The sequence below is a fragment of the Hemiscyllium ocellatum genome, chromosome 30 (genome assembly GCF_020745735.1).
Source record: "Hemiscyllium ocellatum isolate sHemOce1 chromosome 30, sHemOce1.pat.X.cur, whole genome shotgun sequence".
In the NCBI taxonomy this organism is placed as follows: Eukaryota; Metazoa; Chordata; class Chondrichthyes; order Orectolobiformes; family Hemiscylliidae; genus Hemiscyllium; species Hemiscyllium ocellatum.
Genome location: NC_083430.1, coordinates 49,675,763 through 49,694,917, shown reverse-complemented (window position 1 = coordinate 49,694,917; position 19,155 = coordinate 49,675,763). Strand labels below are relative to the sequence as shown.

Below are 19,155 nucleotides of genomic sequence, written 5' to 3'. Positions count from 1 at the left end.
ACCTGTGTTCTTTGTGCAACTCTTTTCAGGTAGAGAATTTCTGCCCTTAGTTAAGGGAAAAGCCCAGCAAGAAATTTTGACCTTCAAATCTTGTGGGACAATGGCAACACCACAGCCAGTGCCAAACATGTAAGTGTTTGCTCCAGCCTCGAGAAAATCTGCAAAATGTTTTTTTAGCGAAAAGCAATGGATGACAACAATGTCAAGGCTCCTTGTTTGTCATTATTTGTGGGTAACTTAAATCCAGATTACTCAAAGGAGCTGCTGAGTTACATGCTGAAGGATTTACTTGCTGCAATCGACGTTGTCCTGCAAAGACATGACATTGAAGTCTTCAAGAAGCACAAACGAGCCCATGCATTTATTCGCATGAAGACGGAGAATGGAGTTCAAAATATCTTGAAACAACTTCAAGATCCTGCCATTTTGGATCAAAACCACATGAAAGGATTAGTAGTTAAAGGGAAAACGTTAAAAGTTGCAAGGGATATCCGTGACTTTTCAGATTACACCTTCGATAAGGTAAAGGAAATTTCATTATCCATTTGCATTCATATTCCTTTAACTCTTCCAATGTTCGCTAGTAGGTATCAGAAATGTGAAAAAGTCCAATTGATTTGCAATAGAAACTGATGTCAAAGGATTCAGGGACCAGGTGTTTACAATACTGTCCAAGACAGAGGAAAGGAAAGCATGCCAAGCAACTGTGCTGCTTTTCCTCACTGCTGTGTAAATGCTTTATCTTGACTTGACACCAGTGCTGAACCATTGGTGACTCATTTATGCTATAAACTACGCACCTTGTATTAATTACTCTAATCACTTGAAGAATCTCAGCATTGAACCCAGCAATACAGGTTGAAATCAGTTCAGGAAAAATGTTAGAAAACATTTGTTTACACCAAGTCTGGTAACACAGTAGATACTCAATTATTAACTTTAAATTGGAAACTGATAGACCAACCAGCACGGATTACTAAAGAGTCTGTTGTGCTTGATTAATTCAATACTCTAAGGAAACCAGTGTTTATATATAGCATTGATGTAATTTCAATGAAATCCCACATCATATTGGCATATTTTATTGTCATCAAATCTAAGCACTTACAAATATATCATGACTTAATCACTTTTGTAACATGAAACCCAGTTTATTGTTTCATAATAACATAAAATTTGACATAAATGAGATTTTAGCTTCCATTGGTTTTTTTCTGTGGAATTAACTCGGTGTATCAAATTTTGATGTGAGCTTTAAACAGCTTGCGCCCTCTAACTGTAGGCTGTATAAGTAAATCAAGTTTACAGAGCTACACTGTGGCAAATGCATCTCCTGTATCTAATAAAAGGTTATTTACGCTGGACAGTACAGCTCAATTGTATGGATTTTATTTGGGCTATACTGCAAAAAGTCACACTTCACATATACATGAGAGGGGCAATGATTTAACAAAGACTTTATTATTTGTAACTTGTCCATGGGATGTGGTTGTACATGGAAAAACCAGCATTTGCTGTCAATTTCTAATAGCCCTTGAGAGCAGTTATGTCAACCACCTTGCTGAATGCAGATCTAGAGCCACGTATGGACTGAACCAGATCAGGACAACAGATTTCCTTCCCAAAAGGGGATTTGCCAAAGTCTTGGACTGGTAATGTCACTGGACCAGTAATCCAGAGACCCAGTCCAAAATTCTTGGTTTGCATTAGAATCCCACCATGACAGATTCTGGAATCTGAATTCAATCAGAAAAATTCTGGGATTAAAAACTTGACTAATGCCAACCATTAACTAATGATTGTTATCATTACACACTTGATTCACTAATGTCCTTTTGGGTCCTTACCTGGTCTGGCCTATGTGTGACTCCAGATGCATAGCAATGTGGTTGATACTTAATGGCTGTAGTGAGACATTTAGTTTAATCCTAATTATGGATGGGCAGCAAATGCTAGCTACATGTCCATTTGCAAGAACAAATAAAGAAGTGCTTTTTGTGACCATTGGTTGATTCATGGTTAACATTACTGAGACTAGCTCAAATTCCAGATTATTTTTCATTTGTTGAATTCAAAAAGAGTCTAACTATCCATGTCTGTCATAATTTTATAAACTTCTATCAGGTCAGGACCCCCCCCACCCCCGCCACCCCAACTCACGCCCCTACCGCCGAAGCTCTGGAGAAAACAATTCAAGTTTGTCCAACCTTTCCTCATAGCTAATATGTTCCAATCCAGACAATATCCTGGCAAACACCTTTTGAACCCTCTCCAAAGCCTCCATATCCTTCCTGTAGTGTGACCAGAACTGCATCTAGTGTTCCAACTGTGGCATCATTAAGGTTTAATACAGCTGCAACAATGATTTGCCAACTTTGATATCAATGTGTGATTGATGAAGGCAAACATGCCGTATACCTTCTTTACCATCTTATCCACTTCCAGAGAGCTGTGGACCGGCACTCCAAGCTCTTTCTCAATATCACTGCTTATAAGGCTCCTGCCATTTGTTGTATAGTTTCCTCTTGCATGTGACCTCCCAAAATGCATCACCTCACACTTTTGTTCTACTCCATCTGCCATTTTGTCTGCCCACCTTTCCAACTGGTCTTGATCCTATTGTACCCTTCCTCATCATCCACAATTCCATCAATTTTTGTGTCATTTTCAAACTTACTAACCATACCACAAATATTTTCATCTAAATATATATAAAATATAGATGAAAAACAGAGGTCCCAGCAATTATCTTTAGTGTATTTTTCACGGTCACAGCCCTCCAGTCAGAAAAATACCCCTCCACAACTACTCTGTCTTCTATGACCAAGCCAATTTTGTATTCAACTTACTAATGCACCGTGGATCCCATGTGAGTTACTCTTCTGGACCAACCTCCCATGAGGGCCCTTGTTTAATTCTTCAGCAAAGTCCATGTCGACATCATCCACTGCCTGACACTCATCAATCATCTTCCTCAAAAAAAACTCAATAAAGTTTGAGACAGCACCACCCCCACATAAAGCCATACTGACTCTTAAGTTCATTATTTTCTAAATGTAAGTAAATCCTGAAAATCATAGAAAAGTCCTTGTGGCTTACTGACGACAATTTCTTGGATTATCCCTGTTGCCCTTCTGAAACAAAGGAAAAACATTGGCTGTATTCCAGTCTTCTGGGATCTTGCCTGTGGTTCAAGCGGAGGCAAAGATCTCTGACAGGCCCTCAGAAATCTCCTCCCTTATCTCTCTCAGTACCCTGGATAGATTCAATCAGGTCCTGGGGAACTTATCTACCTTAATGCTTTTCAAGACACCCAACACCTTTTTAATACTGACATGCCTTAGAGTAACAACATTCCCCTCCCTAATCTTACCATCCTCCATAGCCTTTCCCTTGGAGTATACCAATGCAAAGACATCATTAAGGTTCCAGGCATAAATTCACTCCTTTGTCTTTGAGTGGACCTACCCTTTCCCTAGCTACCTACCTGCTCCTAATAAATGTATAAAATGCCGTGGGATCCTCCATTAATAAGACTTGCCAAGGACATTTCATGGCCTCTTTTGGCCCTCCTGATTCATTGTTTCTTTCCAGCTTCCTTTACATTCCTCAAGTGCCTTGAATTTGAAGTAGCTTTGTTGTCACAAGTACTCAAATGAGTACAGTGAAAACTTTACAATCTCATCATTACAGTACCATTTGGAATAGCCTATGTACATAGAAGTAGAATGTGGTCTGTTTTCAGTTTCATAAACATTGCATGTCTGTCCTTTTCCTATGACTAATGTCATCCAGGGTACCTGAATCTTGCTGCCCTTCTCTTTCATACTCACGGGAACATGCTGGTCCTAAACTGTGATCAACTGGCCTTTAAAAGACTCCCACATGTCAGATGTGGATTTACCCTCAAACAGCCACCCCATCTAATTTCTCCAGTTCTTGTTTAATACTGTTGTAATTAGCCTTCCCCTAATGTAACCAAGGATGAGTCTTAAACTTATCCATTATATCTTAAAACTTATGGAATTATGATCACTATTACCAAAATTCTCCCACTGTAACTTTGATCATGTGGGTAGGCTTATTTCCCATTACATAGTCCAGCACAGCTCTTTTTCTAGTTGGACTATCTACATATTGTTTCAAGAAACCCTCCTGAATACACCTAAAAAAATTCTCCCCCATCTAAGTCCCTGGCACTAAGGGCGTACCAGTAAATATTGGGAAAGTTAAAATTGCCCACTAAAGCAATGTTGTTTTTACATCTTTTCATGATCTGTTTCCTCACCTGTTCCCCTATCTCTTGCTGGCTATTGGGATGACCTATAGTATAACCCCATCACGGTGATTGCACTTTCTTATTCCTGAGTTCTACCCACATATCGTCACTGGATGAGCCTTCCAAGATATCTTCTCTCAATACTCAGGAATGGAACTCCCTTTTAATCCCTCTCTACCAAACTTGAACCATCTAAACCCTGGAACAAAAAACAGCCAATCCTGCCCTTCTCTCAACATTGTAGCTCCATGTACAAATCCAGGCTCTAAGTGCATTTACCTTACTTGTTCTACTCCTTGCATTAAAATAAATACACTTCAAACCACTAGTCCCACTGCGTTCATTAACCTGGCCATGCTTATCCTCCCTATTCGACCTACTTGATTTAATCTCTACCTTTTTCTCAATCTCTCCATACGCTGACCTACTGCTCTGGTTCCCAACTCCTTACCACATTAGTTTAAACTTTCCCATTATTAGATGAAGTTTTAAATCCACATATTTCATTCTTGGTCCATTCTTATTGAATCCTGTTGTATGGAATTAGCGAGTAACGTTTCTATTCCAGTTTCCCTGATTACCATAAGAATTAAGTGCAGAATTAGGCCATTCAGCCCATCAAGCCGATTCAGCCATTCAAAGAGATCATGGCTGATCTGATAATCCTCAACTCCATTTTCCTTCCTTTCCCCCGTAACTCTTGATTCCCTTCCGGATTAAAAATCTGTTCATCTCAGCCTTGAATATATTTAATGACCCAATCTGAACGGCCATCTGTGATAAAGAATTCCACAGATACACTACCGTCTGAGAGAAGAAAATCCTCCTCCTCATCCTCTTAAACATTTGACCCCTTATTCTAAGATGATGCCCTCCAGTCCTAAACTCTGCTACAAAGGGAAGCGATCTCTCTGCATCTATCCTAACAAGCCTCCTAAGAATCTTGTATGTTTCAATAAGGTCGCCTCGCATTTCTCAATCTTCAAATTAACAGCGGTCCAGCCTACACTACCTCTCCTCATAAGACAGTCAACAGTCATTCCCTTTATATTCCAGTTTATTTTTCCCAGCTTTATGTGCCCAAGTTAAGGATGAAATTTATCCTGAAAGTCTGCATTTATGTTCAGAGAGCATTTGAGAAACATTAACAAAACTTTTTATCATACAATTGTGATTCATCGATCTTGCCTTAAGTTGATATCCAGAACTTAAATGGGGTGACCTGGAAGGGTATAGGTCTTGTACTTACCTTTGCATTTTGATAATTCCCAGAACAGTTCTGCAGATACATCAAAATACGAATCCCACAGTCAAGGACAAAAGGACAAGAGGAGACTGGAACAAACACAGGACACATTGGGATATACCACGGGGAAATCCAGCTACCTCGCAAACAAAGTGATGGACCATTTATCAACTCCTCTGAGTGGTACCAAGTCAGACAGTGCTATCATCGGTGGAGAGATTGCTGGACAGGAGCGCTTATTTTATGGGGCACTGATGGGGAGTGAGACAAGGAATGTTGAATTCAAACGTGGAGGAGGAGAATACTTGAACATGGCTCTGAAGAACCACGTTAGGAAATATGTCTGTGCGTTTCTGAACAGTGAAGGGGGCAGTTTGTTTGTGGGTGTGAATGACGATGGCACTGTGTGTGGAGTTGAATGCAATCACAAGGATGAAGATCGGGTTAGACTTCTGATAGATTCAATTGTGAAAGGGTTTAAACCACCACTCTTCCCCAATTCCTACTCAATCACCTTCCTTCCAGTCATCAAGGATGGGGACACCGGGATGTTTCTCAAAGTGATGAGGTTAACTGTGCATCCGCCCAAGAAGGATGGTGATGTGTTACTGTACGAGACTGATCAGGGTGAAGTGTACATTCGTCGAGATGGTAGCATCCAAGGTCCACTATCAGGAAGTTCCATTCAGGAATGGTGCAGACAGGTAATGCACAAGTTTCAGTGAATTACTACGGAAGCATTTTGCTCCCATTTTACTGATCTACATTGGGTTTAGCCATGTAAACTGCTTTCTGTTTATAAGCGAAGTCCTTATTCCACGTAATAATAATCTGAGTTGAGAATGGGCGATGGTTTTGAAAAGTCTCCCAACAATCAGTCTGACTGGGGATGGTAACTTGGGTGAGACCGAACCTTTATTTCCAGTTTTCCTTCTTATCAATTTATTCATGTGCAAGTTACACTGCGTTTGTTATTCTTAGATTTTCCATAACTTGGCATTGTCCCTCTTCCCATGTCAGATTTATTTTTATGTTATACTGTTTAATCTCATTCAATTCTCCTCCTCTCAATGTATCGAAGCTCACTTTCTCCTAGTTTTATCTTCTCCCCATCATTTAATTTATAATGAGTTATTACCTTCAGTCAAATCCTTAGCCTCCTTTTTATAGATAATTGACAATGGCATTAAATCAATGCCACGTCCTATCATCTCAGCAAATGTGAAAGATCCTATTGCCACAATTTGAAGAACAGGAGAGCTCTCCCAATGTCCTGTTTAACAGTTATTTTACAGCACAGCTAGAGTCTGAAAAGACCTTGGATCGTAATTCCAAGAGATGATCGCTCCACTATGAGAGGCCAGGATAGTAGATGGATGGCTGTTTGGAAGAAAACAGACAGCAAGTACATTCACAACAGGATAACAGAACAAGGCCTTAATTTAGTTATCCATAAAAGGAGCCTAAATATACAACTTCAGATAATGACTTAATATAAATGAATATGGTGAAGAGAAGATAAATCAAGTAGAATCTATAATTAAGATACACTGAGAGTATGATAATCGAAGGAAATTAAGCAAGACAAAGTAGTAAAAGTAAATAACAAACTGAAAAAAACTACGGATGGTGGATATCAGAAACAAAAACAGAAATTGCTGGAAAATCTCAGAAAGTCAGGCAACAACTGAGGTGCGAAATCACAGTTAACATTTTGGAACCAGTGACTCTTCTTCAAAACCGTCCTGAAGGATTTGAAACATTAACTCTGATTTTGCTCCAAAGATGTTACCTGACTTGCTGAGATTTTCCAGCAATTTCTGTTGTTGTTGTTGTTGGTAATAATAAATCTGCCTTGGGAAGAGGGACAATGCCAAGTTATGGAAAATGTAAGAATTCCAAACTCAGGTGTAACTGAATAGACCAATAAGAAGCAAAAGTGGAAATGAAGGTTCAGTCTCACCCAAGTCATAGAGTCATAGAGATGTATAGCACAGAAACAGACCCTTCAGTCCAACTTGTCCATGCCTAGCAGATATCCCAACCCAATCTAGTCCCATCTTCCAGCACCCAGCCCATATACCTCCAAACCCTTCCTATTCATATACCCATCCAAATGCCTCTGAAATGTTGCAATTATACTAATCTCCACCACTTCCTCTAGCAGCTCATTCCGTACACATACCACCCTCTGCGTGAAAAAGATGTCCCTTGGGTCTCTTATCTCTTTGCCCTCTCACCCTAAACCAATGCCCTCTTGTTTTGGACTCCCCGACCCCAAGGAAGAGACTTTGTCTATTTTTCCTATCCATGTCTCTCATGACTTTATAAACCTCTATCAGGTCACCCCTCAGCCTCTGATGCTCTAGGGAAAATAGCCCCAGCCAATTCAGCCTCTCCCTGTAGCTCAAATCCTCCAACCCTGGCAAATCCTTGTAAATCTTCTATGAATCCTTTCAAGTTTCACATCATCTGTCAGACAGGTAGGAGATCAGAATTGCATGCAATATTCTAATCATAGGGCAGGAACAAAAGGGAGATGGTGTAACATGTTGGGAAGGTGTTTAGTGTTGGAAAGAGAGATTGACCTGGAAGAGAGAGAAGATTAGAATCTATTTAATTAAAGTTAAGGAGTAAGACGTGAATGATTATGTTTAGGATATTCTAATTGTCTCGAACAGATATATAGAGAGAAAATGAGCAGGAAAATCAACTAAAGCCTGTTGAAAATGGGGGGCAGGGAGGGTTTCAATTACCCAAATATTGATGGGGATAATGTTAAAATGCAAGGAGGAAATTTAAAAACTGTTCAGGAGACTTCGACAGCACAACTTTCTTTCTGGGGGAGCACTTGGGTAAACTGAAGGATGTTTAGGGTAGCAAGAGAGAAGAGTAAGGAACAACCTAAAGTAGCACACGCAACTGGAAGGTGAACGTCAATGTATTGAGACAGAATGTAACAAGGGTGAAAGAAAAATGGAAGCAAAGTTCAACAGGAAAAACTGTAACATAAGCTGGATAATGTTTGAGAAGGTGACACTTCGGTTGCAGTTTTGGTACATTCCAACAATGGAAAAACAGTGGGACCAAAAGTAAGGCTCCCTGGATGACAAAGAAGCGATTATGATGAACAAATAAATGCAGTGGGTAGGTGTGTAAGATCCATATCAGCTGAATTCTTCACTTGAGAACCAGACCAAATGTAAACAATTAAGAGAAGTGAAGTGATGCTTAAAAGTTACAGGTTAGCCAGGAAAGACCTAAAGAAGTAGAGTTAAGAAGACCCAGGAGGGAACATGAGAAGCCATTGGTGGATAGGATCAAGGAAAACCCTAAGGCTTTCTATAGGTATATCAGGAATAAAATAATGACTAGCGTATGATTATGGCCAATTGAGGGTGGTAGTGGAAAGCTGTGTGTGGAGTCCATGGAGATAGGGGAAATGCTAAACAAATATTTTTTGTCAGTATTCACACTAGAAGGACAATATTATCAAGGAGGATACTGAGATACAGGCTACTAGACTAGATGGGATTGAGGTTCATAAGGAGGAGGCGTTAACAATTCTGGAAAATGTAAAAATAGATAAATCCCCTGAGCCGGATGGGATTTATCATAGGCTTCTCTGGGAAGCCAGGAACAAAATTGCCAAGGCTTTGGCTTTGATCATTATGTTGTAATTGTCTACAGGAATAGTGCTAGAAGACTGGAGGATAGCAAATGTTGTTCCCTTGTTCAAGAAGGAGTGGAGACAACCCTCGCAATTACAAATCAGTGAGCCTTACTTCGGTTGTGGGTAAAGTGTGGTAAAAGGTTATAAGAAATAGGATTTATAATTATCTAGAGAGGAATAAGTTGGTTAGTGATAGTCAACATGGTTTTGTGAAGGGTACGTCGTGCCTCACAAACCTTATTGAGTTCTTTGAGTAGGTGACCAAACAGGTAGATGTGGTGTATATGGATTTCAGTAATGTGTGTGATAAGGTTCCTCACGGTAGGCTATTGCACAAAATACGGAGGAATGGAATTGAGGGTGATTTAGCAGTTTGGATAAGAAACTGGCGAGCGAAAAGAAGACAGAGGGTGGTGGTTGATGGAAATGTTCATCCTGGAGTTCAGTTACCTGTGGAGTACTGCAAGGATCTGTTTTGGCTCCATTGTTGTTTGTCATTTTTATAAATAACCTGGATGAGGGTGTAGAAGGATTGGTTAGTAAATTTGCAGATGACATTAAGGTTGGAAGAGTTGTGGATAGTTCAGAAGGATGTTGTAGATTACAGAGGGACATAAATAAGCTGCAGAGCTGGGCTGAGAGGTGGCAAATGGAGTTTAATGTGGAAAAGTGTGAGGTAATTCACTTTGAAAGGAGTAACAGCAATGCAGAGTACTGGGCTAATGGTAAGATTTGTGGTAGTATAGATGAGCAGAGATATTGGTGTCCATGTACAAAGATCCCTAAAAGTTCCCACCCAGGTTGATAGGCTTGTTAAGAAGACATTTGGTGTGTTAGCTTTTATTGGTCGAGGTATTGTGGTTCAGAACCATGAGGTCAGGCTGAAGCTGTACAAAATTCTGGTGCGGCCGCACTTGGAGTATTGCGTACAGTTCTAGTCACTGCATTATAGGAAGGAAGTGGGAGCTTTGGAAAGGGTTCAGAGAGATTTACTAGGATGTCACCTGGTATGGAGGGAAGGTCTTATGAGGAAAGGCTGACAAATTTGAGGTTGTTTTTGTTACAGAGGTTGAGAGGTGACTTAATTGACATATATAAGATAATCAGAAAGTTATATAGGGTGGACAGTGAGAGCCTTTTTCCACGAATGGTGATGGCTAGTACGAGGGGACATAGCTTTAAATTGAGGGGTGATAGATATAGAACAGATGTCAGAGGTAGTTTCTTTACTCAGAGAGTAGTAGGGATGTGGAACACACTGCCTACAACAGTAGTAGATTCGCCAACTTTAGGGGCATTTAAATGGTCATTGGATCATTATATGGATGAAAATGGAATAGTTTAGATGGGCTTCAGATTAGTTTCACAGGTCGGCGCAACATCAAGGGCCGAAGGGCCTGTACTGCACTGTACTGTTCTATGAATATAATAGGGAAAGAGAGAATGCAAGAAAATAATGACAGTTACATAAAGGCGAAGCCAAAAATCTTTTAACACCATGTCAATAGATTGAGTGGGATCAATTGGTGCTGAAAGGGAGAAAAAACCCTCAGAAAATGAACAGGAAATGACATCACCACAAACCCCAGGCACCCCATCCTGGAGAAAGATATAAATAGAAAGCAGGAGACAACAGCTTCGCTTCACTCGGAGGTTGCCATTGATGATGTTACCTAGCCAGGTAATGAAACGTCTGGATATCAAACCTACAGCTCAGCGAGCAAACCTACCTCAACCTGAGCTACAAACCTTGCAGGGAGAAAAATGCCAAAAGCACAAAGCAAAGCTGAAATACTTAATGAGTGTTTTATATTATTGTTTACAAAGATTTTCCAGTGTTTATAAAGTTGGAAACCAGACTTATCGACATTGATATCTCGCAGTTGTCCCCATAGTCTGTTTCTGTGGGAATTGCCAGTGAACTTTACACAACCCTGTTCCATGGGACCATCTGACTAAGTCTTCAACTTTGACTTCTGACTTGGTTACTTGACTAGTTACCCAGGAATTGTTAGGTGGAAAAATAGTCTAATATCTTATTAACTAATAAAATGATGAACCTATTTTATTTAAGGAAAGGTTCATTGGAGGCAGTTAAAAGAAGGTTCTCAAGAATGATCCCTGGTATGGAAGGATGGTCTAATGAGCAAAGATTAAACAGGTTGGGACTGTACTTAGAGTCATAGAGATGTACAGCATGGAAACAGACCCTTCAGTCCAACCCGTCCATACCGACCAGATATCCCAACCCAATCTAGTCCTACCTGCCAGCACCTGGCCCATATCCCTCCAAACCCTTCCTATTCATATACCCATCCAAATGCCTCTTAAATGTTGCAATTGTACCAGCCTCCACCACTTCCTCTGGAAGCTTATTCCATACACGTACCACCCTCTGCGTGAAAAAGTTGCCCCATAGGTCTCTTTTATATCTTTCCCCTCTCACCCTAAATCTATGCCCTCTAGTTTTGGACTCCCCCACCCCAGGGAAAAGACTTTGTCTATTTATCCTATCCGTGCCCCTCATAATTTTGTAAACCTCTATAAGGTAATTCCTCAGCCTCTGACACTGCAGGGAAAACAGCCCCAGCCTATTCAGCGTCTCCCCATAGCTCAAATCCTCCAACCCTGGCAACATCCTTGTAAATCTTTTCTGAACCCTTTCAAGTTTCACAACATCTTTCTGATAGGAAGACCAGAATTGCACGCAATATTCTAACAGTGGCCGAACCAATGTCCTGTACAGCCACAACATGATGTCCCAACTCTTGTACTCAATACTCTGACCAATAAAGGAAAGCATACCAAATGCCTTCTTCACTATCCTATCCACCTGCGACTCCACTTTCAAGGAGCTATGAACCTGCACTCCAAGGTCTCTTTGTTCAGCAACACTCGCTAGGACCTTACCATTAAGTGTATAAATCCTGCTAAGATTTGCTTTCCCAAAATGCAGCACTTCACATTTATCTGAATTAAACTCCAGCTGCCACTTCTTGGCCCATTAGCCCATTTGATCAAGATCCTGTTGTAATCTAAGATAACCTCCTTCGCTGTCCACTACACCTCCAATTTTGGTGTCATCTGCAAACTTACTAACTATACTTCTTATGCTCGCATCCAAATTATTTATGTAAATGACAAAAAATAGAGGACCCAGCACCGATCCTTGTGGCACTCCAGTCTGAAAAACAACCCTCTACCACCACCATCTATCTTCTAACTTTGAGCCAGTTCTGTATCCAAATGGCAAGTTCTCCCTGTATTCCATGAGATCTAACCTTGCTAACCGGTCTCCCATGGGGAACCTTGTCGAACGCCTTACTGAAGTCCATATAGATCACATTAACCGTTTTGCCCTCATCAGTCCTCTTTGTTACTTCTTCAAAAAATTCAATCAATTTTGTGAGACATGATTTCCCTCGCATAAAGCTATGCTGACTATCCCTAATCAGTCCTTGCCTTTCCAGATATATGTAGATCCTGTCCCTCAGGATTCCCTCCAACAACTTGCCCACCACCAATGTCAGGCTCACCGGTCTATAGTTCCCTGGCTTGTTCTTACTACCCTTCTTAAAAAGTGGCACCATGTTAACCAACCTCCAGTCTTCCGGCACCTCATCTGTGACATATCTCAGCAAGAGGCCCAGCAAATCACTTCCCTACTTCCCACAGAGTTCTCGGGTACACCTGATCAGGTCTTGGGGATTTATCCACCTTTAACCATTTCAAGACATCCAGCACTTCCTCCTCTGTAAAATGGACATTTTGCAAGGTGTCGCCATCTATTTGGCTACTTTCTACACCTTCCATATCCTTTTCCACAGTAAACACTGATGCAAAATACTCATTTAGTTTCTCCCCCATTTTCGGCGGCACCACACAAAGGCTGCCTTGCTGATCTTTGTGGGGCCCTATTCTCCTAGGAGAAAGTGAGGACTGCAGATGCTGGAGATTAGAGCTGAAAATGTGTTGCTGGAAAAGCGCAGCAGGTCAGGCAGCATCCAAGGAGCAAGAGAATCGACGTTTCGGGCATGAGCCCTTCCTCAGGAATGACTTTTCTCCCCCTAGTTACCCTTTCGTTCTTAATGTATTTGTAAAACCCTTTGGTTTCTCCTTAATTCTATTTGCCAAAGCTATCTCATGTCCCCTTTTTGCCCTCCTGATTTCCCTCTTAAGTATACTCCTAATTCCTTTATACTCGTCTAAGGATTCACTTGATCTATCCTGTCTATACCTTACATAAGCTTTCTTCTTTTTCTTAACCAAACCCTCAATTTCTTTAGTCATCCAGCATTCCCTATACCTACCAGCTTTTCCTTTCACCCTGACAGGAATATACTTTCTTTAGATTCTCGTTATCTCATTTCTGAAGGCTTCCCATTTTCCAGCCGTCCCTTTACCTGCGAACATCTGCCCCCCAGTCAGATTTTGAAAGTTCTTGCCTAATACCGTCAAAATTGGCCTTTCTCCAATTTAGAACTTCAACTTTTTGATCTGGTCTATCCTTTTCTATCACTATTTTAAATCTAAAGAATTATGGTCACTGGCCCCAAAGTGCTCCCCCACTGACACGCCAGTCACCTGCCCTGCCTTATTTCCCAAGAGTAGGTACATCCACATACTGAATCAGAAAATTGTCTTTTTTTTAGATTAGATTATTTACAGTGTGGAAACAGGCCCTTCGGCCCAACAAGTCCACACCTACCTGCCGAAGCGCAACCCACCCATACCCCTACATTTACCCCTTACCTAACACTACGGGCAATTTAGCATGGCCAATTCACCTGACCCGCACATCTTTGGACTGTGGGAGGAAACCGGAGCACCCGGAGGAAACCCACGCAGACACGGGGAGAACGTGCAAACTCCACACAGTCAGTCGCCTGAGTCGGGAATTGAACCCGGGTCTCAGGCGCTGTGAGGCAGCAGTGCTAACCACTGTGCCACCGTGCCGCCCACTTGTACACACTTAACAAATTCCTTTCCATCTAAACCCTTAACACTATGGCAGTCCCAGTCTATGTTTAGAAAGTTAAAATCCCCTACCATAACCACCTTATTATTCTTACAGATAGCTGAGATCTCCTTACAAGTTTGTTTCTCAATTTCCTTCTGACTATTAGAGGGTCTATAATACAGTCCCATTAAGGTGACCATCCCTTTCTTATTTCTCAGTTCCACCCAAATAACTTCCCTGGATGTATTTCCAGGAATATCCTCCCTCAGCACAGCTGTAATGCTATCCCTTCTCAAAAATGCCACTCCCCCTCCTCTGTTTCCTCCCTTTCTATCCTTCCTGTAGCATTTGTATTCTGGAACATTAAACTGCCAGTCCTGCCCATCCTTGAGCTATGTTTCCGTAATTGCTATGATACCCCAGTCCCATGTTCCTAACCATGCCCTGAGTTCATCTGCCTTCCCTGTTAGGCCCCTTGCATTGAAATAAATGCAGTTTAAGTTATTAGTCCTATTTTGTCCCTGCCTGCTCTGTTTGACTCGTCTCTGTTCTCAACTGTACCAGACTCAGATTGATCTCTTTCCTCACTATCTCCCTGGGTCCCACCCCATCTTACTAGTTTAAATCCTCCTCAGCAGCTCTAGCAAATCTCCCTGCCAGTATATTAGTCCCCATCAATTTAGGTGCAATCCATCCTTCTTGTACAGGTCACTTCTACCCCAAAAGAGATTCCAATGATCCAAAAATGTGAATCCTTCTTCCATACACCAGCTCCTCAGCCATGCGTTCATCTGCTCTATCCTCCTATTCCTGCCCTCACTAGCTCGGAGGACCAAGAGTAATCCAGATATTACTACTCTCGAGGTCCTCCTTTTTAAATTCCTGCCGAACTCTCTGTAATCTCCCTTCAGAATCTTAACCTTTCCCTTCCTATGTCATTGGTTCCAATATGGACAATCAACTCCTGCTGGCCCCTCTTCTCCCTTGAGAACATTCTGCACCCTCTCTGACTGCTGGAGTTTAGAAGAATGAGAGGCAATCTCATTGAAATGTATAGAATTGTTCAGGGGTTGAAAGAGTAAATGCTGAGAGGATGTTACCCCTCATGGCAAAGTCTCGGACCAGAGACCATAGTCTCAGAGTAAAGGGGCACCAATTTCAGACTGATGAGGAGGAATTTCTTCTCTGAGGGTTGTGTCTTTGGAATTCCTGGGCACAGAGAGCTGTGGGGGCACAGTCCCAGTGTGTATTTAAGGCTGAGATAGGTTCTTAATCAGTTGGGAATCAAGGGTTATGGGATAGTGTAGGTAAGTGGAAATGAAGAATGTAGGATCCGCCAGGATCTGAATGCATGATGGAGCAGGCTTGATGGCCGAATGGCCTACTCCTCCAATTTTTGTTTAATGGTCTTATGAAGAGGAGTTTCAATGGAGTCAAAAAATTAACTTTGTTTCTCTCTCCACAGATGCTACCAGATAAGTTGAGTTTCTCCAGCACTTTGTCTGTTTGTTTCCGATTTCCAGCTTCCACAGGATTTGTTTTTAATTTGTTCTTACATCATTTTTACACCATTTTCTGAGTTTAAAGCACTGTCTTCTGCCATTTTTAGCTCACTCCAGAAGTAAGTGGTCTCCTACAACTGCTAATACCACAACACCATCATCTCTGCCCAAAATGAAGAAGTTGTATTTAATTCAAAATGTTAAGACTGTTTCTCTCTCCATTGGATGCTGCCTGACCTGCTGTGCTTTAACCAGCAACACATTTTTCAACTCTCTCTCCATGTACTTTGGTTTTATTTCAGATTTCCAAAATTTTATTTAGATGAGTAGGGGCAACTTGATGCCATAGGAGCAGTTGAGACAAATAGTATTTTGCCTTGACGTGACCGAACGCCCAGATATATTTGCACAGAACAGTATCAAGGGTTTTATTGAGCTTTAAGTAAGGGAGGAGGTGGGGAACCTCATGGGTTGAATGGCCTATTTGTGTTTATTTTGTGAAATTCCGTTACCATTTTTGTTTTGTTTGCTCCTAAGAAATGGACAGTGGAAATCAAGAAACTGCAAGACACAATCGACAACTTAGTCAAAGAGGAACGTCGTTTGCAGGAGGAACTTCGTCAGCAGCAACAGTCAATCCTGGAACTGCAACAGTTGCAGCAAGAACTACAGGCAGTGAATTCAGACAAGATCGCTGTGTCAAATCTGTGCTGCGTTATTTAACCACACACGAGATCAGGCCAACCCAGAGCACACTGCAGACATCAGGGGCAACAACCTTAAAACAAGCAACTCAGAAATGACAGTTTAATAAAACCTCTGCTGCAGACCTGAAATTCTCAATAGGCTTCAAAGCATTAATATGATGCTCCAGATTTCAGTGAGTTATACCCAGCTTTGTCATTATCGATAATGGAGATTGATGGTCCAAATGTGGGGATTGAGACTTTGCATTTCCTCCCTTTCACTTTAATTCTCCCAGCAACTGTGGTTCTACTTGTCTATACCTCAGTGGGTTGAGTATTTTGCCAATGATGTTAGTAGTCAAAGCAAGTGTGCTCAGGGGCAAAAGAAACCCGAGATAAATTGAGATGCATTGTGTAGTTTTCCAGCTGAATTTGTTGAACTTCTAACTCTATCAACACAGTAAGACGCCTCGAGGTGGTTCTCAGTAGTATTCAGCAGATAAAATGTGACCGAGAAAATGCAGATGAATTTGATTTTCAGATTATCTCACAGAGAAGATGGTCAGGTTTAGGGAGGGAATTCCAAGTCTAAGCTCTAGATTGGTCAAAGTTAAAATCACACAACACCAGGTTATAGTCCAACAGGTTTATTTGGAAGCACTAGCTTTCAAAGCGCTGCTTCTTCATCAGGTGGTTGTGGAGCAGAATCATAAGACAAGATTTATAGCAACAGGGTTGCAGTGTCATGGAATGTGATATTAAACAAATTTAGATTAAGTCTTTCATTTTTTAGAATGATCACGTTAGTTTCAGTTCTTTTGTATGTAAATCCCAGAACTCTTTTAAAGTTACATCCTCAAGATACCTTTAACAATAGGTGCCATCTCAGCTCAGATAATGGATTGAAGGTGTTAGGCTAAAGTCTGTCTGTGTCCCAATGTACAGAATCTCTCATGGATTTATACAGTTTTTGAGATTGGTGAAAGCACAATCAAAGCCAATGGTGCAATGATGAAAACCAGGGATTGAAAGAGGGCAGAGTTGGCAGAGAGCAAAGATCATGGCATTGGATGGGACACAGAGGTAGGAGCAGTCATGGAAGTATCAAATGTACAGAGTGAGAATGTTCACATTGTGATGTTGACAGAATGGGACATAATACATGTAAGGGAGCACAAGGGAGACCAGCGAATGAGATTTGATGAGTTTAGGCGCAGCAGCAGATTTTAACAGTTAGAGGTTCGAAAGCAGGAGGCTGGGAGCTCATTGGAAGAAAAATGCGCTGCAGATCAAATGTGTTTTCATGTATTTCTGCAAAAGGATCTCTGTAAATAAAAGGACAGGGCTCGCAGAATGATGCAACAGTAGAATCGAGCAAAGACCATGATCAAAAAGCAACACTGACACGCCTTTTAAGATAGTGACTCTTTTACATCACATAATGACAAACATGTCACAAGGCATAGTAGAGCTTTGTTGAAATGTATTCCTGGTGGTGGATGTTATTCCAAGGTCACTATTTATTGTCGATTATTCTTGAAGTGGAGACCTGCTGCAGTGTATGTGTGGTGTTGGTGCAACCACTGTACTGTCCCAGACTACTGACCCAGCAAGTGAAGGCGTAGAAATAACAGAGGGGTCCAGGAGTCTCAGTGCAGTACATTCTGAAGGTTAGTTTTTATTTGTAAGGCTGGTGATGTAGTTACGATTGGACATCAAGGCTAATAATCAAACATGAATTGCAGAAAGGCTCTTTCAGGGTTAGCGTCTCCAGTTCAGGCTTAGGCTGGTCCTCAGTTCAAGTCCCTCATGCTCCAAAGGCACGTCATAACATCTCTGAGCAGGCTGACTGAAAAAATAACCGAATTGCAGATGGAATAGATTGCAGTGTCACTGGTGGGAAGATGAAGATCGAAGATGCTGAATGAATGAGATACCATTCAAATGGGTTGCTTTGTGAGTTTCATGTGTTGGCGGAGCTGCACTCCGAGGGAGTTGTAACAAGTTGATGGTGGAGAACTAAGTGATGTTAATGGCCCTGAGCATCAAGTGAAGTTGATTAAGTAGAAACAGTCTTAGAGTTGGCCACTGCCTAGCACTTGTCCAGCAGAAGTTTTATGAATGGCTTTTACCCAAACCGTCGATTTTCCTGCTCCTTGGATGCTGCCTGATCTGCTGTGCTTTTCCAGCACCACTCTAATCTAAATACTGACTGGTCAGGTTCCTAAACATCATTGGGAAATATTTGATTTGGATCAGAAGTATGCAGTAGTAATGACATGCTTGAATGTTCCACAGTACATCTCTATGACTCTATTAGTGAGCTATACTGACTGTTCATGATGTAATAAGACTACCTCATGGGGTCCAAGCAGGATTTTTTATAACTCAAACTGTGTACACATATACAGTCCCTAGGAAATAGGAAATGTGTAAGAAACCTTCTTTACTTGAACAGGTAGAATGTGACATTCACCAACACAGTATTGAAGATAAACAGGAGAGATACAGTTAAGGAGAACAATAGAAAAACATGAGGGGCAAAGGACTGTTCAGATACAGAAACATCGGAGAAGGTTTGACATCACAGGGTCTGGTTATATCTTGTTTCTGTGCTCCATGTTCCCTGTAATTCAGTGTGTTATTTTGGAGGGTTGATTACTTACGGTGTAACAGTCAATGCCTGCTATTAACAATTTGTGCTACAGATAGGTACAGAGCAAGTTATAAAAGTCTGTTCCAGACCACTGACTATTTCAGTCGTGAGTATGGTGCTGGAAAAGCACAGCAGGCCAGGCAGCATCTCAGG

At 41.3% G+C, this 19,155-nt stretch overlaps 1 protein-coding gene across 1 annotated transcript; it reads left to right on the top strand.

Annotated features, from left to right (window-relative positions):
- Positions 1–127: 127 nt before the first annotated feature.
- Positions 128–16,496, top strand: LOC132830105 (schlafen-like protein 1). The gene is made up of 3 exons (XM_060847584.1): positions 128–522; positions 5,552–6,229; positions 16,198–16,496. The coding sequence occupies exons 1-3, from the start codon at positions 187–189 to the stop codon at positions 16,381–16,383; spliced, it is 1,200 nt and encodes a 399-aa protein (XP_060703567.1). The 5' UTR covers positions 128–186; the 3' UTR covers positions 16,384–16,496.
- Positions 16,497–19,155: the final 2,659 nt, after the last annotated feature.